The sequence below is a fragment of the Anser brachyrhynchus genome, assembly GCF_964034855.1.
Source record: "Anser brachyrhynchus genome assembly, chromosome: 3".
Taxonomy (NCBI): Eukaryota; Metazoa; Chordata; class Aves; order Anseriformes; family Anatidae; genus Anser; species Anser brachyrhynchus.
Window position 1 is genome coordinate 6583258 of NC_137696.1, and position 23637 is coordinate 6606894.

General features: G+C 45.4%; 1 protein-coding gene across 1 annotated transcript in view; it reads left to right on the forward strand.

Annotated features, from left to right (window-relative positions):
- LOC308193337 (uncharacterized protein) overlaps positions 1 to 23637 on the forward strand; it is a 129933-nt gene that overhangs the window by 38871 nt on the left and 67425 nt on the right. The window contains exon 2 of the mRNA XM_080587927.1: positions 13353 to 13434. Coding sequence (XP_080444053.1) covers positions 13353 to 13434 — 82 coding nt within the window. The remainder of the gene's footprint in view (positions 1 to 13352; positions 13435 to 23637) is intronic.

Sequence of the window (23637 nt, forward strand, 5' to 3'; positions counted from 1 at the left end):
TTTTTTCTAACACAGTCGCTCGAATTCTTATCATAATTCCTTATCTATGGCAAAGAACAGTGTAAATACCTAGAGCAAAATCTCAGCTCTTCCGGGAACAGCTAGTCCTTTTTAGTTCGCGATGGTTTGTGTTGTAGATAGCGAAGCTATCAGAGGAGGCTTTACACGGCAGTGGTTAAGAAAAAGCCATCCTTTTGCCAACTGATGTCCGCCAGAGTCCTCTGGAGGACTTTGCTGCCACAGCATCCCCTGGTTGGGCATCGATGTGCCCCTGCAAGGTGCACTGGCAGATGCCAGGGCAGTGATCACCTTGAGAGCTGAGCTGAGCAGCGCTGTGGGTTAGTGGGAAGCGCGAGCTGCCAAGGGATCGTGCTGCCAGCTCGCTCCTTTCCTCGCTTTGTTTCCCAGCGGCCCGGCTTGGACCAGCTTCCAGCTGGATCCTGGCCCTTTGGAAAGGGAAGGAGACGGACTGAAAGCTGTGGTTTGCTCCAAATGATAAGCATGGGGGAGAAAAATGGGAGAGAGTTAAAAAGTTGGGAGAAGTTCTTCAGGTGGTGCAAAGCCATGTTGCTGTCTGGAGAGGGTGCTGAGCACTGCAGGGTAGGACCAACAGAAAATCAGCCATTTCCTCGTGCTGTTCACCTTGGTACGGTGTCAGATGCTTCTGGGAGCCGAGTCAGATGGATCAATTCACACTGGCCTTTTATATCTTACAGAGCACACGACGTTCCTAAAGTTTAAAACCACGCAGTGAAATTACAAAGCTTCTTGAGCTTGTCCCAGGCTGGTCGTGTTCAGGAGGAGCAGGGAGCAGCACGCTAATCCCTGGCGCTAGCAGGGATCTCGCTAGGTGAGATCTGCTCTCCTTCCAAAGGCTGCCTGTCAGTTTTCTTTTCAAACCACAATCAAAACTCCCCCGTATTTTGTTTGAGACTTAAAACAGCCAGTGGTTTGCTGATTTCACATAAAGGGTTTCTGTGCAGGGGGTTGTACCTCCGTTAAGACACCGGGGCTGGTCAGCCCTTCCTGAGCTGAAGCTTACAGGAGGCTGGGGGCTTCCACGCCAGCCTCCCCACACCGGGAATGAAGCGGTGCTGGGGCTCCGGACTGTGTGGGGGCTTGCTGGGGGGCTGGCTGAGGCTGCTCGAAGGGCAAGTGCTTGTAGTCCTCCAGCCCCGCGGCTGGGGCAGGGAGCTGGGCTCCCAGCCTTGTGGACATGGATGTGGCCACGTCTGCCAGTGGCTGCTCAGGCCACAGCACGTCTGGTGCTGTTGCTGTTGGGGGTGAATCTGGGGAACGCAGACGTGTTACGTTGGGTGTCTTCATTAAAGCATCCAGCATTCTGCAACACACCTTGAGGGGGAATAAAAATAAGTCTAGTTTATCTTCCCTGCTCGCCTGGATGCTATGTGCGGGGTGAGGCTCCCTATGTCCTTGTCACACTGCTCCTCTGGAGAGCCTCCGCTCTCCTCTGGGCAGCTCGCTCTCTCCCTTCCCATCCGTGTGGGTTTGAGGCCGTGCTGGGCTGGGGCCAGAAGCACCCTCCCCTCTCCACCACCTCAGAGCAGCTGTCAGAAAGTTGTTTTGGAGCTTGGCAGTGCTTTGGGGAGGAAGCCAAGCTCTGCATCTGAAATAATCAGAGTATCCTGATAAATAGGTCTGTCTGACGGGGCTTCTATATTTGGGTTTCTGTTCCTAGTGGTTGCACAGAAAGATTTGAAAACATGCACTGTACAGACCAACAAAATATAAATCTGTCTTTTTTAAAAAATTGCAATCGCTAAGCCAATCTCATCCTTCAGTACCTAACGAATGGCTTTTGAATGCATCCTTCTGGCAAAACTGAATACCTCATTATAGCTGCAGTAGATAAGTTTACATCAGCTTATCCCCAAATGACTGAGTTCCCACATAGGTCTGTGCAAACTGCCTTGATTTTTTTCAAACAAAATAATATTGTGCAAACAACATAGTTTTATCTAACTGGGCTGTGACAGGTTTCAGGTTTCCCACCCCAACCACCTTTTCGCAAGCACAGTGGGGTGTTTCAGATTAAATACGACTTGCAGATATTTTTCTCTCTTCTTGAATTGCACTCATGTGCAATTTAGTTTACACGGGTGGAAATTGTGCGTGTAACCCCCTCATTCTAAACTGTTGGAGATGACCATGTATTTATTAATTTAACACCAGATCGGTACCATGGTTTTCGTGGAAATTGCTGAGACTTGGTCGATTTCTCAGTGTGAAATCCGCTGGGAGATCAGGCCCTGAGGTCAGCTTCTGCAGCAGCTGCAGGCTCGGCTGGAAGGAGCATAGAGCAAAGGGAACCAGCTCTGGTGGCAGCTGGGACCTGCGTCATTGTCACTTCTGCAAGAATTACGAAGTAACTTGTGCTGAGCGTAACAGTACCTGGCCTAGAGTCTGTTTTATCACGATCCCTATTGCACATTTTCTCTGCAATAATCAGCTTATTCCTCGTTAGGCAGAGAACCAGGTCTGGCTGCGTGCTAATTCCTGCACACAAAGTTGCTTGGTCTGGCAGCTCATGGGCACCCGTGGTATCGCACTGCAGCCAGACACCCCTGCCTGGCGGTACCAAGGCCATCTGCCCGGCATTCAGGTGACTCTCCCCAGAGTCCTTCAGCTTGTGAAGAGCCTGACAGCACGTCAGGGCTGTGGAAGCCCCTTCGGTGTTTCCTGGGGTGGTTACTTGGGCTGCAGGCGCTCGGCTTAACCACCCTGCAGTGGGGCTGGATTGACGCGGCCCTAAGGAGTTTGGGACGTGCGCTCCACATACGGACAGTTCTCATGTTCGACACCATGTGTATCCATGGGGGGACGGTGTTTGCTGTGGAGTGGCTAGGAAAAGGAGGTCTAGCTTCCATTTCTGCTTCTGTCATTGGCTTCTTGTGCAGTTTTTCCGCAGTTACGGGGCGGCCGTGTCCCCAGAAGGCTGTGAGGACAGGCCAACCGCTCAGCCCTCGGCTGCTGGCCTCTCTACCTTTTGGTTATCACGGTGTGGGAAGGTGCCTCCCACCCCAGGTGCCTTTCATTGCACCTACAGCACAGTGCACGAGCCGAGGGCTCCAGTCTTCTGGAGCGCCCAGCACCGGAGAGCTGCGGTTGGAGCAGAGAAAACCAAACCCTGCTGCTACTGGTTAATGGCAGCAGTACGGGTGGCACGGGAACTGAGAGCCACCTCCTCAGAGGCAGGTTACCACTCCTTGTAGCTCTTTTCCTGAACTGTTTCCAATTTATTCCGACTAGGAAGAAGTGAATATATATGTAGAGATATGCCATACGGTTCTGGACCCCTCACTTTTATTCTCTTTGCCGAAACGCGCGTTTATTTAAAAGTTCAGTGTGGGTAAGTTGAGCCAAAACCCTGACGTGTGCTCCTGGTGAATGTGCTATAAACATTTCCCTAATACTCTCAAAGGTACCCTTTCTGTCTGAACTTCAGAGCAGGTAAACTTCCCAGAAAATATTGTAGTCAATGAATTTTTACATCACAGGGTCCCTCTCACACTCCTTTCCTGTGTTCTTTTTTCTTTTTTCCTTTTGAAGTGGAAACTGTATTCATTTTCAAAGTAGATATGTGCAGTCAGCAATGATGAAAATGAAGGTAACTGTCAAAAACACTGCCAGAAGGGATTTCTCCACTTTAATTTCTGCTTACATTATTAAGACAAGTAAATTATCTTTTCATGGAATGTTTCCTTTTTTTCTGGAAGCACTACTGATAAATGATGTAATATTCAAGGCCCTTCTCCACAGCTGTCGGAGGCCCAAAATTTTGATTCCTGACACCACAATAGACACAGACGCCAAGTAAAACCTTAACCTGACTTTCATGATTAAATATGATGGTATTGCAGGAGGAAATAAGGAGTCTACAAATATTATTCTGAAAGGAGTTGATTAAGCTTCCCCCCCAACCCAGTATTTTAGGAGTCTGCTGCTGTTGTTCCAGGGGTTAGGAAGAAGCCAGGCACGGTTCTGGACGGGCGGCTGAGAGCGGCTTTCTGTAGCTGTACGCCGAAACACTATTTAAAAACCACCTTGACAGGAGCAAGTTAGCTGCTGTGTAAAAGCAGACTCCTGCTATTTTTATCACTGAAATCTTAACCTGTTCTCAGGAAGGGATTTCTTTCCATGCCACTTTCAAATTCATCTTCAAAAATCAGGGTGGTTTTTTTGTGTTTTTTTTTTGTATCATTCAGGAAGATGAGTAGCCTGGGGAGAAAATCCCTTAGGCTGGCAAGATAATACAGTGCCTTTTTATGACAAGGGGCCTCTTTTCTTTTTGTTTCCCTAAATTAATTGCTGAAATTTGAATAGCAGAGGCCAGTTTTGCTCTGCATCTTAAATAATTTAGGTCAGTTGTTGACATCTCAGCGCAAGTAGCTTATCGTATAGGTAAGAGCTGCTTAACCCATTGCAAGAAGGGATGGATACATTTCCCCCTGCCCTGACATAAACAGTCCACATACTTTCCAAACAGAATTTGGGAGGTTCTCTTGACATCTGACACTGGGCAATTTACTTCCCTTGTCAGGTGAATAGGTTTGTCCCTGGTGACCAACGCCAGTCCCATGCAAGTCCCTTGTGTCCCAGGGATGCGTTGCCCTGCTGCTCCTTGCAAGTAGTCTTGCTGCTTCTGAAGAGCACCAGCTTCTGCTGCTGTCTTCCCTCCATAGGCAGAAATGCAGATTGCCTGGGCTGCGTGGGAGTCAGCTCTGGCCTGCTCGAGGGCCTTGCCCTTTTGCTTCAAAGATCAGGAGAAAAAACGATGCAGTTTCATCGCTGTAATTGGCTGGAGCCTCCTTGTTTGTCTCTTTTCTATCTAGATAAGCAATCTTTAAGGGGAAAGCTGATTCACAAACTCATGGCATTTTAGGCCTAGGAGGCTGTTACGGCCACAGAGCAATTAACAGGTTGTGGGATTACCTAATAATTCTCGTCTTGACGGGAGGAGAGAGTCAGCTCAGCTCTGGCTACCTTGTTCTCTCACTCTTACCCTGAACACAGGCAGCTGCGCTGACTCCGCGGTCAGCCCAGAGCTCTGCCCTACCAAAGGGGGTCTGGCGGGGTAGGGAATAGTGGGCCGGGATCCAAGGGCACAAAGAATGAATTCCAGGTGAGAATCCACGTGAAATACCTACATGGTTCTTGGTTAATCTTTATTGCTGCTCTTCCTTGAATCCATTCCTCTGAGCAGTGCTGATTTTAAATGTGAACATTAACCAGAGGGGTGGGGGAGGGATATACAGAAAGAATACCTAAATTTTAGGAGTTCAGACCCAGGTATGTTTTTCTCAGGTTAACTATCAAATTATTTCAACTAGAAAGCTGTTTTTTTTTTGTTTTTTTTTCTTTTTTTTTCCTGATACTTTACACAGAAGACCTTTAGGGTCCAAGCCACATTCACTGGAGGACAACTGCATGAGAAATTTTAACAAGGCAAAATATTTTTTTGGACTTCTAACACGTTTTGCTATATTCACAATCTTCATCTGACTTCTGAGGGCGGTCTGCCTGCTGACCATGACCTTGTCCACTGCATGTGGAAGCATGAGAGCATTCAAAAACTGGAAAGTTTTGCAAGGGGTCCTCTTGGGTACGTGTCGGAGGTGGGCAGCTGCTCCATCCAACTTGATTTTATTAATGTTGCTGAGGATGTGCAGCCCCCAAGGAGAACCCACTAGCTGGTCTGTGTGTGCATTGCCGTGCACAGCAAAGAGGAGGGAAGAGGGAGGTGAGTGACTTGTAGGGGGAGCTGCAGATGGGTTGCAGTGGGCAGAAGTGCAGAGTTAAGACATTGAAAACATTGCATGGACACGGTGCAATGAGCACGGGTTTCACTCTGAAGATCTGTAAAAATGGGAGAGGAACTGCTTAGTTACTCAGAGCTTACCTAAGGCATTTCCCAAGTACTTGTTTATTCAAACACTAGTTCTCAATAAGAAAACACCGCTTATGTAAGTGCAAGGAGGAGGAGGGGAAAGGAGTTGTCATTATGACCAGCCTCTGAAAACACCCAAATCCTACCCCTAGTGTTCAAGATCCCACTCAAACAAGCACTCAAATAACAGCAAACACCAGGCTTCCCAAGGCACCAAAGACCCAACTTGTGGCCATTAACACCCTTCAGTTACCGTGCCTTGGGATGCGGTGGCCTCCAAAATATAGGGTCTCTTGTGAGCTATGCTCAGGATGCATTAAACAGCAGCTTCTCTGGTAGCAGCAGCTCCAAAGGCAAAACAAGAGAGGCTAAACATGCGTGTGATTCATTGCACTGACTTAAAGTTGGGTTTGAATGCAGCCGGCAGAGCTTCCTGGTGTGGCAGTGCTCCCCAAGAAAACTTTACGCATTCTAGGTGGAGGTGTTGACTTCAGCGCATGAAGTCAAGCGATGTTTAGCAACAGGCTTTGATGAGAGCAGGACCGCTTCTGTCACATCCCAAAGACATTACCTAACCATCTGCTTTCTAAATTCCTGGGAACTGCCCAGCGAAAGACTAATGGAGCCAGCCAGACACATGCACACACCAAAATGAGTTCTGCTGAACACCTGGGGCCAACACCTCAGCTGCTGTACAAGGGCAGCAGTGACACTAAGCTAATTTATAGCAGCTGAAGATTTGGCCCAGGAATGCTATTATTTTTCTATTTAAAACGGTGCTAGCAATTTGCAGGAGTTTGTTATTAGGAACGGGCCAAATATTTCGGAGGAAATTATGGAGTAATAACAACCACAGAACCTAAATTAGTTGTTTTTAAGTTATAAGAGCATAAAATAATAGCATCTGACACCACTAACCACTATTCTTTTTTGCACTCCTTAAAACTTCAGATGCGCTTTGCCAAACCAATTGTTTCCAAATTCTGTCAAAAATATTGTCCTTGGGCAGAAAGCTTGGATGCTAAATTTCAACCCAGTATGATTTTTATGGCTGAGTGACAGAAACCTTGAAAAGGGGATTTATAATGAATACAACCTTAACTTCTGTGGCGTGAACAGTGCTGCAATTCTCATTAGCTGAGCTTTTTTTTCCCTTTTTTCTCAGAATTTTGGAGGGTGGGGCTGGCTGTAGGAAGTAGTTGACTGGTGTGTACGCTTCTGTCATGGCAGGAAAGGAACTCAGCAGCTTCATTTCCCCCTTTCATCTCTGGACATCTGTCTGGGTTCAAAGATTGTTGTGGATCTGAAGCAAGAGGATTTCAGTACGGTTTTTCAGGCCGTGGCCACGAGCGTGGGCAGGCTGCGCATATGAGCCGAGAGGTTTCGGCACCAGGAGTTGCCTCTGTCCTCCTGTTTAATGAGGTTTATTCACTGGAGGATGGCGGAAGGCTGTGGATTTGAAAACAAGCCTTAGCAAAGGAGGAGGCAGAAAGACCAGAAAGCAGAGGATCTGCCAGGTTCCCATTCCGCTCAGCTTTGCTGCTAAACTCCAGTTTTCAGGTTGTGGGAAAAGGAAAGTCTCTGCCTTTGTATATGTTAAACACCAGGTGTGCAGGGTTGGGAAGTGGGAGTGGAGAGCTGGCTGGAGGATTTTTTTGCTGTGCATTTGGACTTTTGTTTCCCAGGAGCAGCGAGTGCAGTCACGGAGCTCTCACAAGAGGTGGTACGAGTGCATCCTCCATTTGAAGGCATCTGTTCAGCACGGCACAACATTCAGTGCAAAAAATAAAGCCTTGAGAAACAGTTTGTTAAAGAAACACGAGGCTTTATAGCTCCACGTAGCTCTGAAGCAGGATTGTGGCCTTTCTTTGAGAAGTTCCCAGTGTAAATATCGCCTTAGGTATCCAACTTAACAGCTCTCCAGCTGGGACCTCAGCCTTGGTGGCAAAAACTAGATGGAAACTGAAAGCCCTGAAGTACAAAATGAGTTATATAGTGCACCGGGTCTCCCCAGCGCAGTCTCCTGGGATGGGAAGATGGCACATGTGGTGAGTAATGTCATAATCATCACACAGTAGAAAACAGATCCAAGCAAAAGGTCTTAGAAGTCTTTCATCTCTACTTTCCCAAGCCACAAATGGCGAAATCCTCACATGGCTTGCTCAGATTGCTTTTGAAAGTTGAGAACTTCCGTCCTCAATGGGAGAGGCAGAATGGGACTGAAATTGCCCTGTTAATGAAGAAACCATTAATAATAACTGCTTCTGCTGAAAGCTGTTCTCATGGTGCCTTCTCTTGGTGCCTCTGGTAGGAAGGGAGAAGGCTTTAGTGATCCCAGAAGGATCTGTCCTGTCTGACTATAAAAATCATCCAAATTCTTTCAAGATGAGAGAGGCTTCCCCCAAAATGAGCGGCCCAGTTCACAGCTTCCTAATGCATGTACTTTGCAGCTGATGGTTTGAAATGCTTTATCTTGCTCTTGGCACGCTGCCTTTCAGGAACCATCTTTTTTATGAATTGCTTTTTTTTTTTTTCTCTCGTAAAAAGAAAACTTTCTGTCATTAACTCAGGAAAAAGCAAATGAAATCTGGGGAACTTGACTGTCACCTGGATGGGGAGGAGGTGAATCCAGTTCAAGGTGAAGACTGAGTTGAGCGCAGCGAGGTGTCGTCCCCCAGCCCTCGATACCTAAATACACCCGAAATATCAAAGTAACAGGAGACTGGGATGTATTTCAGCAGCTCGCTGTAGGTTGTGCATACTCTGCTGCCATCTGGCTAGCGTCGAGCCCTTCGATCCTACCTTGGCAATACAACGAGGAAGCTTTCCTTGCCTCTGTTTTGCGGGTGGCTGGGATATCACTTCATGCACTTATACACAAACACAAATACTGCTTCTCTGCCACAGTGCAGTGGCTTGCATACCCCAGCACAACAGCGATGTATTTGGTTCAGGAACTCTATTTTTATTTCTTCACCTAGGAATGGCCATTTAACACATCGATGCAGCCCTTGGTCTTCAGCAATTTTCTGTCTTCAGAGCTTTGGGGGTTTGTGCGTGTGATCTCCATTTGACTGCTAATATGGGCAGCTTAAGAGGAAGCACCTGCCAGTGTAAAGGTGTCAGTGCATGTGCTTTGCCTGGCCTCTTCTTTGGGACCTCCTCTTCCACCCGCCCCGTGCTTGTGTAATCCAAAGAGAAGGCTGCACCAAGCCAATGCAGGGCAAGGGGAAGCGAATAAACACCGACGTGTTTATTTCTATCCTCTTACTATCAGATACAAAGAACAACTTCAAAGCAATACATAACTAAGTTAGGTGATACACCAACAATAATTAAAACGCCCCTGCAGGAAGTCATGTCATTGAAAAAACAACTGCTTCAGAAAGCAATAACATTTTTCTGCCAAAAGCATGTGAAACTGCTGTATCTGGGCCTTGACGCAAAGAAATAAAAATTAAAAAAAATTGGCACTTGCTTCAATCTGTCCCTGCTCAGGACAACTGAATAATTCTGAGACTGTGCTGGTTACAGGGCTGCAAAATTAAGGCCCCTCTGTGGCAGAGACATCTCTGAGCAGAGCAGGCTTATGCAAGAGAGGAGAAGAGGCTGTTGGAGGCCGTCTCCTGGGGAAAATTGAAATGCGAGGGGTTCGTGGGCAGTGAAGGGGCTGTGTGACGCCTGTCTTGGCTCTTGGAGCATGAGGAATAGTAACAGTGATGTGCTGTTACAACATTGCTGAGTGTTTGCAGCATAAAGCAATATTCAGGTGGGAAACGTAGATGGCTGCCCATCATGAAGCACTGTATTGGTGATGGTTTGCACAGAGGCAGTAGGAGCTGGCAAGTAGGTTGCCAGCTCCACGTCCCTGCCTGTACAATCACTGTGGCCATTTCAGTGTGACACCAGCTGGTTCTTTTCTTCATCAAGCAACATCCAAGCCTAACAAGCCAACCAAAAACCCCCACCAGGCTCTGGATCATGCTGTTGGGCCTTTGTCACAGCTAGACAAAATGGTCCTTTACTATTAAAAATTATCTGCACGGCTTGCTTTACAGCCCACATAGCTATAGCTTTCTGTAGATGCCATAAATCTCAGTGCTCTCTTCTCCCACTTTTTTTTTTTTTTTTTTCTCTTATAGTCAGGATTGGGAAGGATAGATGTTGCTGAATGATTATTGTGTTGACTTCGGGAGTCTTTACTTTAAAGTCAAGTTGCTCTGCTTATTTAAAGAGTAGCAATTATAAAGGGAAGGAAATTGTTGAAGAGATCTACCTGTAGGAAAAAAGAAAAAGCAGTTGCTGCTGTTTTCTAGTTTATAAATGTAGTTTAAAGCACAGATGCTTAGAAAAAAAAATGAATGCATGTCACTTTGAAGAGAGGAGTTATTCAGAGCTTGAGCAATAGGCCCCAACAATGAAGTTAAGTTGCAGACAAAAACCATGTTTTATCAATCAACTGCTACTTTTAAGTTTGACAGCTTTTGTAAGCAGGAAAATGTCAATTACATAAGATATTTGAACCTGTGGAAATAACCCATGGAAACACAAAATGTCTGTTCACACATCAAAATGATCCAGACTTGAAGGAAGTTAAAAACCAGAATGCACTAAGGAATTATCTGACGGAAAAATGGAAACTTTGTTATGAATTTTCAAGAAATATTGGCTAATTAATTTCTTTGGTGAGTTTATAAGGTTATTTAGGATTGGAGAAAATGAGGTAACTTCCCTATTTTTCCTGATGTGTAACAGCTATGGAAACACTTTGAAATGAGTGTCCCATCATTACAAATTCATTTGGTTATCCTTTTAATAACAATGATTGTACTCAGGCACTTTATATGAATGTTACATCCCATCTCTTTCAGGTGCTGCTTGGTCACTCCAATGAGCATTTGTCAGCTGGGTCTTATTAAATTGCCATTAAGGAAGAAAAAGCTAAATACCCAGTAAAAACATTGAAAGGGGAAAAAACCTGAAAAACACGTAGGCTTGGACCTGGAAAACTAGCTCTTATGGAGTAGAAGATGCTCTATTGAAGTTAACAAAAAAAAACCAAAACTGCCAGGAGCCTGGTTTGACAGAGCCCAGTCAAATCGATTGACTCAATGTTCATTTTCTGCCCTCAGTCTGCCTTTGTGGGATGTAAACAAGATGAGATCTTTGGTAATGTGTTTTATTAGATGCAACTAATGTAGCTGGAAAAAGTAGACACAAACTTGCAGGCTTATGGGCTCTTCTTCAGGTCTGAAGAAGCGTGTGATTTAATACAGCGTGTTTTGGGGAGTGTGTTAGACCAAACTACCAACGTCCAGCAGTGCCAAGTAGGGCTGTCTGCATGAAGACCTAATAACTAGTAGCAAGTTTGCTCTGAATTCAAATGCCACTGTGTGTTGTCTTCATTTTATGAGTTAAGCCGAACAAATTAGGATGGCTTTATATCTGCATAAATGCCCGTGCAGAGTTTTGATGCGATTTTACTGCTCTGATGAAAATAAGCAATCTTCTGTTTAAAACTCTAGGCACAGGAATGCAAAATTAGTGCCTGAAATTATATAGTCAAACAAATACATTTCCAGCAGCGAGGAATATAGCTTGTAGCTTATTAACATATCTGGGAAACATTTCCTTTTTTCCATGGAAAATTTAACATTGTCATTAAAGACTAAACATTTTTAGTCTAACCTGGAAAGTTTTCAGCGCAAGGCTGCAATGGGATGGTTTTCAGCCAAAAATCTTCTTTCTCTTGTAGATTTTAATTTTTTTTTAATATATTTTCTGCAAAGTGTTTCCATTAGCTAAAACAGACATATTTTGTCTTAAAAACAAATCTGATAGAAATACTTAATAGCACAGTTAAAATTATTTAGTTTAGGAGGATAACAAGCTCTATAAGTGAAGGACACTCGTCTTGCATGTGGCCTTAGCATCAGGCATCCAGAGTCCAGTGTTTCTACCTTTTTGCCTCAAATTTCTCTCCTGCCAAGGGAATGGTGCTGCATAGCCAAAATCTTCTGCAACCCCCCAGCACACTGATCCTCCACGAGGGACTGAGCATACAGCAAGTCAAGTCCCAGCCCTGTACACGGCAGTGGCCTGCCCAGAGGGGGTGGCCACAGGGCCATGCTCAGCAGCCTTTCGGTTACTTCAAAGTTGGCTTGGAGATCATCCAGGGAGCCTACAGCCAAGTTTATGCCAGCAAAGCATCACAGCACTGGGAGCTCTTTCCTTACCTCCCGATGTAAAACACCACTGTGGCTTCTCAGCCTCACTAACCAGGCTGAAGGAGACATTGTGCCCATCTGCTGCACTGAAGTGGAGCAGCCCTGCTGAGCACTGTCTCCCTCAGAGTAGCCCTGAGTGCACCTCAGAGCAGGGCAGCACCTGGGGTTATGCCCTTGCTGGGTGCTGCATTGCATGAGCAAAGGGCCCTCTCGTGGAGCCACCCCAAGAGCTCAACAGGTGAGCTGCGCTGACGGGATTCGTGCCATTAACCCGTCTGGTTATTGCTTTTGCTCATGGCAGCACTAACTAGCCCTCACTTGATCATCAAGCATCGTGAACGTGCTCCAAGGCTCTTGCAACCTAGGGGAGAGCCTTTTTATGATCGTGGAGCACTGGCTCTGATACTCATCTTAGAGCAAGTTCCCATCAAGCCTCCTGACATCATTGGATATGATTGCTGACACCTGTTTGGTAAATAAAATTACATCAGATCTTTTCAGCACCAGGCTGTTAAAAGAGAGCTCTAGTGCAGATGTAACCTCCAGTATGAATAGGAGAATTCATTAGGCATCAAGGTCTTTAAACTCATCAGGGTTAAACAGCAATTTACCTCACACCATAACTGTTAGCAAGTGATTTAGTGACAAGGAATTGACGAGGTACATTTCCCTGGAGGGCACAATAAATAATTTTTTTCATCCCAAAGCGTTTTTGCAGAAATGTTTATGTAGTCAAGTATTCAAAGTTAATTCATTTCCAGTAGTTTGACAGTTTTTTTTTTTCAGTGACCGATGAAAATCTTGTGTGAGTTCATCTCTTTTTACAGTATTATTTGGTGAACTTTTCCTGCATGATCTAATCTCACAGTGGAAAACTAAATAAAAGTTTATTGGTAAGCAGGAATGAGTTCACTGGCCTGCTCAGCTGGCATTATAGACGAAAACAATGCTTTGACGTTTTGGAAGTAGTACTTTTCCTTGGTTTTGGAAGCCATTTTGGTGATACTAAGGAAATCATATGCAGTGTTTCTAATTGTGCCATAGATGTCCTCGGGAAGACCGTCAGGGTGATCTTAGCTGCCTTTCAGCCTCTCCATTTCTACTGCAGATTGAAAGAAGAAGCCTCCAGCTATTCTGGTTGTCACACACAGTCTTTCCATACTGTTTTAAGGGTTTCTTTACAGTCTTTTGAGTTTTGTTTCTGCTTGTTTCTGCAGAGGCTCGTTGACATGACTGATAACGGGAGGCCATCATGGGGCAAAAGCCATGTTCCTCCAGATACCTTCCAAACAGACCAAGGTAGGAGGATTTCTGTGCTTCTTTTTGTATAGTCCAAGCAAAGAGCCTAACTCAATTAAAAAAAAAAAGTCAAGGTTTTAGTAACTGGAACTTAGATTTACATCACATAATGTGTCATCATGGATAAACTTACCTGTGGGGGGACTTTCCATTAATACTGAACTGATTCAAAATGAAAAAAAAATATTTTAAGGTGTTTTTCTGTGACTTTTGTAGTAGTTAGTAAAATGGAAAGTTTCATGGAGAAGATTTTTGAGCTTTCATCACTCCAAAATTTGTCCCAACAGAGCATTTCCAGCAAGCTCTAGCTATTAATAGACATTAAAGCAAATGGCAAATTGAGGAGATTTTGAAATGTCAGGCTGGCAATGGTTAATTAAACAGCACTTTGCTGTGTGCCCATTAAATTCAAGTAATGCCACTCCAGCTGCTGATTTAAGGCTTTTAAATGACAGGCTACTTAGCCTGAAGCTTGATTTGTGATTATTATTGACTTAATTCACAGCTTTCAGAGGGGTTTTGAACTTAAGACTCCTTGGGTTAAACTTTTCAGTTCAATTTTTTGACCTACGCATGCGCCAAACTAATAATATGTCAGGTCCTGTACTGAAAAGGATGTGAATTTATGTTGAGTGTCTGTTACTTTTTGTTGTGATTGATGTTTATTATGATCTCTGCCGGGGTACAAGTCCTGTTGCATCTTTGATAAAATGTTGGCATAGCAGCCTTTGATGTTCACAGCAGATGGTTTTGGTGGTTAATTTCTCACAGTTATGATAGCAAAAAGCAGAACGATGGCTTCAAACAAAGCGTGTGTTCCACACAAGAGAAAGCCTCCTAGGCTAGGGCTAATGCGGTACATCGCCATGGTGTGGCTCTAACAAAATGCAAAGAAACTGAAATCCTACCTGACCAGCGTGGACTGAAACTTCTCATTTTCTCTTCTGTGCTGAGTTAATGCTGTTCCTGTATTATCTAAGTGTCCTATTTTTTGAGAGTTTTGTATGCAAGCCCAGTCTTAGAAGATCTTTTGTGTTTTTATGGGCAAGAAGTTTGTGTTTTAACTGCTTCACACGCAAGTAGGAAGCTACCTACTTCCTAAAAGTATAGCTCTGTCCTATCAGCAGGGTCCCAGATGCTGCTGCCAGCTGGGGATGTCCGCGTGTCCCACCTCAGCTGTTGTTACCAGATGTAGGATGCTCTGTTCTAGCTCTTTGCCCAGGTGGCCTGCGTGGAGGCGTAGAGGTTGTGGTGGAGGGAAGGTATGTTGCAGCAGCTTTGTGTCTCCACAGCAGCCTCTTTAGTAGGAATCTCCCGCTTCAAAATTTGTAATCAACTGCTCGTTTCCACTGAAATTTGTGCTTGCAGTGACCAGACCCTCAAACATACTGAGACGCCTATATCACTCTCTGGTGATTAAGCCCCTCTGAAAGCAGGATTTAGCCTTTTTAAGCCATGTAAGTGTTTCTGCAAATCGCATGTTGGTTCATGAATTAACGGGTGCTGATGCTTTCTTTGGCAGTCACGCTGACGGTCGTGTTCAGAAAGCTTCAACCGGTTGTTTTCCAATCCTCGCTAATATATTGGGTCAACAGTCATGTCTGTCAAACCCTTCCTATAGCACTTGCAAGCCTGAAATACTTTTTACAATGTTAATGAGGATGGGAGAGGACTTTTCCTGTCCTAGGAACAGGCTTAGCATAATAGTTTTTTTCTGTCCATGTAAGATCTCTTCTGCCGATGGGGTGGAAAGAAAAAGGCCCCTGCAAAAACAGTGCTTGGAGTTTGCTGCTTTCTATACACGCATCGCAGTGGCGAATGACTTCCCTCCAAATGAAAGCTCATGGTGAAAGAAGACAGCAACAAAAGCACCAAGGTAATCTAGAGGCCATGAGGGAAACATTCCTTCTTCTGGGAGGCCTATCTAAATCCCCGCTGAAACATAGCGTATCATGTTTTAATCCCCAAAGGTTTCCTGCACCATGTTATTTGCTCGGGCTGTTCATTTCCCACCCGCAGGAAGACAGAACAACAACACGGGTTGCTGCTCTTGTGTAGCTGTGTGACTTTTCCCAAGAATTAGGAGATTTTGCCTGCGACCAACTTCCCACTCGGTTAACACCTCCTTATCTGAAGGCCAGGCGCTTGCAGAGGCGGGGAGCAAGGCTGCGAAGCTCAGCGCTGCCCCGAGTGTGTGCTCCTGCGCTCCGCTGCCTCCGAGGGATTATTTAATGGCTTGTTTCCCAAGGGGATTAAGCTGAACCTGATAAAGGTGCTATCAGCATCCACCCATGCAGACATTGATAAGTATATATTCCATCAGAGCTGCCCTTCGTTTCTTTTCCAAGTTAGACAAGCTCCAGAGCAGGGATTTCTGAAAGCATCCAAGAGGCTTAGCGACACATCAGCTGTCTGATTTTTAGCAGGATTCGTGGTCCTCTAAAGACCTTCTCTAAAGATAGCCAGAGATGACAGAGTGTTTGCAAATATCAATTCCTGTTCTGGACAGCCGTTCGCGTCGGCCACATTTGTTCCCCATTTCTTGACCATGGAGGCGTCTCTGGTTTATGATGGCTGTGGGAATTCACACCAAAACCCGTGCCTTCACACCAGCACCCATGCTCTCGTGGGACGTGTTCCTGGTTCTCTGGTGGCTGGCCAAGAATCAGCACCTAGTAATGAGCAGCCAAAGCAAGCAGCACATTAACATCCCACAAGCTGTAACAGATAAAATATCTGACAAGCATTTGTGAATAAAATAGGATCTATTTTCTTTTTCTAGGGTTGACAAAAAAAAGGAACAGAAATGAAATGCTCTGAATGCTGGTGTTTATCCCACTTGCATTTTTTCATCTAATAACTGAACTGTATAAATTTAGTTGATATTTTGAAAATTCGTTTTCATAATTGAGATGGGGAAAATTATGTATTTTTAAAGCAATTGTTTTCTTTTTCTGTAATTGCTTGTTCTCTCTAAGTACAGTTACACAAAATTGTATTTTGGGAAATAATTGATAAGAGTCGGAATTCACCTATTTTTCTTTTTAAAAAATGAACCAGCTCTGTTCTGCTAAGTAGAATTCTCTGTAATATGAACTATATGCATTTAGTTTTATTTTCACTCTAAAGAAAAAAAGAAAATTGATTTCCTATTACAGCTCCATCCTAATAATGCTGTTACAATATATTTTCAGTTGCATAGAATTTCAACCAATCCATATAAATGGAAATGAAGCTGCTTGGATTTGCTTTTCATAGGCATCATTTTGGAAAACTGGATGCCAATTCCAGTGCAGCTCGGCTCTCATTTTGCTGTGCTTAGTCCTACAGGAGTAAGTGGCCCTGACTTGGGACGTGTCCACAATTTTTCTGTATAGCACCTGATGTGGTGTGGCTACCATCTTTGGGATATTTGTCTTTATGGGATCTATTGTAATTGTCACCTTGCTCACAATTTCCATCTTGGTTGCAGCTGATTAGATATAGGCCAGATGGGATTGCAGGTCACACAAAGGCAGCGGATTTTGAAATGTTTGCGTGCCCATAAATGAGAAGGAAAAATGTCTAGTGTAGATTGCTTGACAGCTGTGGAGCAGTATGGCAGTGTAGCATCCCAAATACCTGGAGCCAGCCGTGCTGGCTGTGTATGGCAGGATTGGCACCATGGAAAAGCAAAGAGAGCTTTGTGCTTTCCTCCTGGGGCTCTACATCTGCCATAATTCTCCTTCAGTGTTTGGTCTATGACAAAACCTGGTTTAATATAGCAGAGCTTGATTGTGCTTATTTTTATGAAAAAAAAATGCTGTCATAAACGGGTTTTGATTGTTGCTGGTTGTAGCCACAGTCGAGCAGTTGCTCAGCAATTGGATTTGCTGCCTCTTGGCGCTTTTTATATAACACCGCTGAGGCTCAGCGCTCTCATGGGTTACGCCAGGTCAGCTTTTCATTCCTTTCCTTTTTCTTTCTTTCTCTCTCCCTCTCTCAATTTTTTTAATCAAAAAGATTTTTATTGGTGCTCTGGAAAAACAAACACAACACACCGCTGTGAGTTTTGTAACTGAACCAATAAAAAATGAAATTCACTGATGGATTCTTTAATAACAGCGAGCGAGCCCAGTTTCTAAATGGATTTTATATTGTGCCGCTGTGCATAAAAACCACGCAGCGATAGCCCTGTGCTGAGGGGGCTGCATGCAGGGGAGCACCCCCAGGCCTCTTGTTCCTCATCCGAAGAGCCTCAGGTGGGGATCTGGGCTAAGTATGCTCAGGAATGGAAGTTGCTGAGCCCAGGTGCCCTCAGCCTGCTCTGAAGCCCATGAGCTGTTCCACTTGGTGTTGCCTTTAGCAGTTGCTTTTTGTACACCCCACTTGCATCTGCCCGAGGTATTGCTTTCAGAGCCTCAGCAATTTTTATAAAAGCCATTTTAAACACTTCCCTTTTAATGAAACGGTCCCAGATAAAACATTTAGAGCAAGGTTTTCAAAGCCATTTAGGAACCTCTAGGCAGGAGGAGGTGCCAGCTTGGACTCTTGAAAGCATCGCAGCATTTCATATTCTCCACCAGTTCTTTCGGAGGCTGTCCCAGAGCCCGGTGAGGACGAGGGTCGGGCTCAGGCTGACTTTAGGAGGAAAATCACTCAGGATTGACACAAAATGACCCCGTCGCTTCGCAGCAGGCTTCATCCCCATTCAGAGGATGCCCGTGGGGCGCCGGGGCCCTCCTGCGGAAAAGGCAGCTCTGCCTCCTACCAAGCACTGGGACACGGAGCACGACAGTGAGTTCCTGGACATGTGTTGTCTGGATCCCAAACAGAGAGATTTTTGTAGCTTTTGAAAACCAGTCTAAGCTCTTGCTCCACAAAGCGCTGCAGAAGCTGCAGAAAGCACTGGCCAGCTGCTGGCAGGGTTGGTTTATAGGAAAATAACGGAGGATAAACGCGACTGTAAGTCCGTCTGTCGTTGCTGTGGTCCGAGGCTTGGCAATGTCGCCTCAAAGAACTTCAGGACTTAGGTCCTGCTCCTTCTCTCGTTTTTTTGTCCACTCTGTTTCATGCCCAAAGGTGTGGGCAGGGAGCAGGGAAAGCCCAGGGCAGCGCTGGACTCACGTGGGGCTCCGCTGGAACCAGAGCACGGTGGGCAGGCAGCAGCCCACCAAAGACTGCACCTAACCCAGACAGACCGTGTTGGAGGGGGGACAAGGACCCCAAGAAGGGGGAGAGAAGATGCTCATCTGTCACTGAGCTCACCAGCTGCCAGGACGCAGAGACACTGGGGCTGTGCTGCTGGTTTGATTACCCGGGGCTTATCTACCCAAAGTAAGGGCTATTATCTGCACCGCATTTTGCTCGGGCTCGGTCCAAAAAAAATACATAGAACAGCTGTGGGGCTGTGAAAATTATTTTCATCTGTTTGGCTTTTAAAAATGAATTTACATCAATCTTTCCATGGTCCCCTCCCACCCACACCCTCCCCTCTCGTTTCAGCTATTCTTTCAGAGAGGCGAAGGAGAGCTGGTCCAGGGGAACATCTCCATCCTGCTCTGTTCCTGTGTCCTGTGGCAGACATAGGAAATGCGAAGTAGGCTCGAGCAGGGATATAACTCTCCTCTCTGAGGGCACGTTGTGGGTTTTTGTCCCTTCCTATTTCCCCTGTGCAGAGAGGAAAGCCGTGGATGCGCTGATGACCTCTCACTGATGCTGTAGGCAAGAAGGGACCAGGGAGGGCAGTGCTGGGGCTTCCACTTCTGGGTCCCTCACCAGCAAGAGGATCCGAAGCAGGGCGTGCGATGCCCAGAGGAGTGGTTGCAGCTTCTCCAACTCCCTTGACACCACTGTTCATTGTCTGCTCCCTGGGGGATAGTTTTTGAGGGGGGAAACCCCATTCTGCCCCAATCAAAGGATGTACAAGCTCTGTTGAGTATTTCTGTCCCTCCTCTGAGTCACTGTTCAGCAGCCACTGCTAACCCCAGGGCTGCTGAGTATCCTTTAAAAAGTACGGATCCTGTAACTTTGGATTGTTTCACAATGTTTGTCTTTTTTTTTTTTTTAACAGCTTTTTTCTTTCTTTGTGCCCTTAAGAAACGGGTGAGAGGAGAGCACTCCTACCAGACTCCTGTAAAGACACCCGTGTGTGCATGTGCATTTATGTGTGTGTTGTACATAAATATTCACAGCCTGGGGAAGTACTGCTGGCTTCAGGCGAAGCCATGTTTTTGCTCATGGCATTATCAAAGTTCATCTCCTGTGTACTCTTAATTCCTAGAATCCAAAGGAGGGAAGGGAAAAAAATAGCATCAGGTGTTTTCTGTTTTTTCCTTGCTAGAACGCTATTTAATCTTTGTTGTAGGGTGAGAAGGTGAAGCACCAGACCTCAAAGTAGGCTGCAATAGGATTCTGGCAAGCTTCCCACACTGTAAACTCCATCCATAGGCAACACTTGGTTCGTGCCAAGTTTGCATAGCTAAAAATGACTGGGCCCAAGTTCCAAAAGTGGCTATTTGGCAACAACTAGCACTACATTATTTTTGTCTTAGCAAGGAAAAAAGTCACATTGTGAATGACAAGGAAAAGAAGGTTGGCTTAGCTCCTTCTGGGTAAATCGAAGCAACTTCATTTCTGTGACACTGCCCTCCTTGTAAAGCACTTTTGTACCCGAGGATGAAGTGCATCGGGTAACAGACCGGTACTGCTGTCACAAGGCAGCAGCAATAGCGTGCTCCTATCCTTTCTGCCGCGCTCATCACCCTGCTCTCTGGCATCAGTTGAAGTCTGTGGAGTCATGCCAATTTTCCTTGGCTTATCTGGCTTCCTATCTTGTTTCTCAATTAGAGGAAGTAAATGATCCTTTTGTTTTCGTCTCCTCTTTCTTTGGGAAACGTTAAAGATGGGCTCAAATTGCAGTGGAGCTGCACCACTGGGGAGCCAGATGGCCGATGGGGGACCTGGAGGTGATTCGGGGGCTCAGGGCTGAGGGCTGGGCTCCCTGAGGTCTGGCCTTGTGGCCTGCCTGCTTTACCACCAGCTCAGCTTCGCAGGCTCGCAGCAAGCCCGAGTGCTGGAAGTGGAGGAATCAGGCTCAGCTTCCGTGCCCTCCCTGCAGTAGCACCTGTTTATGCTGTTTGGCAAGCTCTAGGAATTATGCTCTAATATTAACAACGTTATCTCTAGTCTGCCTTCGCAAGTATCTTTAACTATTTATTAAAATCATAAATGAATAAGAGGAATAAAAGAGTAGGTGCTGGCCCTTACCGCACATCCCCCTCAGGTTATGCCATCTTCTAAAGCATCCGGTACAAGCCACTGTCGGAGAACCTTTCGGCAGGCTTCCCCACAGTGCTAGCTGACTTGGGTGAGGTAATTGAGAAGCAGAATAAATTAGTTCCCAGTTGCCGTGGCCAGGTCACCCCCAGTAGCTGAAGCAGGCTGTCTGCAGGGCAGCGGTGTGCCCCGTCACTGCGAGCGCTCAGGTTGCCGAACAAGGTGCTTGCAGTCGTGGTTTTTCCCTCTTTTTAATAATGAATGACGTTCCCAGCATGCCAACATAGGTTGGTGAGTGCCAGGAGCTTTCCCACTGCCTTTGGTGGGAGTTCACTCTCGATACACTGAAAAGGATGCGAAGGCCAAGACTTTCCATGACTGCAGATGTGAAGTGCTTTAATTTTCAGGCACCAGATATCCAGATCTCTAAAGGAGGCATAACCTGGGGGGAGGGAGGGCAGTTCAAATCTTGTTAAAACCTCATCCTGCTGTAGGGTCTCAAGTTTGGCATTCAAAATCATTAGCACTCTTTAAATTTGGCCTAAAAATCCCTATGAAAAGTTACAGCACGTGCTGAGTAACTACTTTTCACAATGTAATAACTTGGCCCTTTCAAAGAGTAGGTTTTAGAAGCACATATTACCGACTATAGGCTTGCCAAATTTCTTTTTTCCTTTCCAAACTCCAAGCAATGATTCATAGAGACTCATCAATTTTGTCTCTAATAAGGTGCTGTTCTCCCGTTCGCAGAGGTAAAGGAAACCAGAGCAAAATTTCGAAGAAAGATGTTTTGTCTGGGAGTCGAGTCATCCAAAGCCGTACATGAAAAGCATTCTGAGGCAGAAAAAAAAACACCGCCTGGTGCTACATTAAAAATCGTATTTTCATGGCAATTTAGCATCTGCAGAAGTATCAGGTTGATTGCACTGAGGTCTAACATACTGTTTGCAAGACAGTAAATCAACTATTTGCTAGCATACCTTTACCTATACCTTGTGTTTGTGTACACGTGTGCACATCATAGTCACCTGAATAGCACGAATGGTGGGCTGGGCCCACTGATGTGAATCACTGAGTTCTCCAACAGTGAGTTCATTCATGCTTTACTCATTAGTAAAGAGTTGCTCGTTAATAAAATCACTGTGGCTTCTGACAGAGCAAGGATGTGCCCACCCAGAGTGAGACCGACGGCATCGAGCCCCTGGTGCCTGTTCCTAGCAGCGCCCACCTTAGGGGATGTTTCCAGGAGCAGTCAGTGCTGGAGCATTGCATCTGTATGGGTCACATCTGTCTGTTCACCATGTCTGGGCTTTGGGCTCAGAAAAAGAGTCTGGAAACTTTGCACAAAACCCAGAGAGATTAAATATGAACAAGGTTTAAAAATCGCTTCAGTTCCTACACGCACCAGCCATGGCTGCTGTAAAAAAAGACTTTTCTTTCTTCCAGTGCCTTTTCTGATCGCTGTAAGAGCGGTTAGTTGAGAGTTCATCTCCTCGTCTCTTTCTGGTTCCTTTCAAGGCTCTGCTAACAAAACCTGACCCAGACCTGTACAGCTCCCTCCTCTTTCTCCAGAGTCTGAAAAAGACCAAGCCTACCTCACTAGCCATATTTTTTCCTAAGTTTCTGACCAGCCAGGCAGTTTACTTCAGGGTATGATCAAATTCCAAGCCACAGTGTGAAAATGTCAAAGGTCCCTGGAAAATATGTAATTACATTTGAGATTTGGAGGAAACAATTAATGAAATGGAATTTCTTGGCCCTTCTCTCCGTCGGATGATATGTAGTAGCTTGTCTGTGAGCCGAAGCCTGAGTACACTTATGGCACAAAAGAGTTTTTATCATTTTAAAACTTAATTATATAGGCTGTAATTAAGGTATATACAAAATGTCTGGTTCTTTGAAGTATATTAATTTTGGGGAAGTTCTCAAGCACCCAGTAGCTGCAGAACAATCATGAAAGAAGACAAGGCTTGAATAATGATGACAGTTGCAAGCCACAAATAATAGGAACAACCTTTCCAAAACAAAGGGTTTCACATTTTCCAAAAGTACGAGCATTATTATTTGTGTGTATTTGCAATTTGTACATGCCTTGGAGGGACTAACCTCAACTATAGTGCTTGAAATAATTGTGGGATGACATAAATGGGCACTTTTCTATTGAGGCAATCGTTTTTCTCGCAGCATGCCAGTTTTTGTTTACTATTCAGCAACTGGAAATGAAAAAAAAGTCTTAAGTCTACAATAACCAGGACAAGGTACTTGCATAAGCTAATATAAGCCAATATTTTTTGTTTTAAAAAGAAGTGTGGGGGGTGCTAAGTGGGCATTTAGTGCATGTATTTCTGTATTCCTTGCAGAGATTGAGCAGTCCAAAGGGGGCTGCTTTCTGCTCATCTGTACAGCACCTAGCCAGAGCCATGTCCTACAAGTGACAGAAATACAGGTAATGAATTCAGCACTGGCAGCAAAAACATCTTTGTTTCAGCCTTTACTATGTGGTCTCTATTTTAATAATAGGTCCCCAAAAACATTTTCTTTCAGGCCAAGGTCTGTATGCATTTGGAGATGAAGGACTTTATTTCTTCATTTAAAGGGCTGCTGTGAGCTTTAAAATAAACACAGTTCTCTCTGGAAATCTTAACTGTTTCGTGTTGCCTCGGCTTATTGGCGTGCTGCATCTGGCAGGCCACCGTGCATGGTCCAGACTCAGGGCTTCAGCATCTTCTCTGTGCTCAAGTGACAGCACCCATCCGAGCACTTCTTCCTTCTTCGGGCCTGGTTGACAGCGGTGAAATTTAAGCCGCTATCAGCAAGTTTCAGCGTGCCAGCCCCTCTGGGGAGCAGAGCAGAGAGCCATGCCTCTCTGAAGGAGGGAGCTGCACTGCAGGCAGACGTTCATTTTGCAAATAGCCGTGCTGCTTGGGACAAGGCTTCCCACTCCAG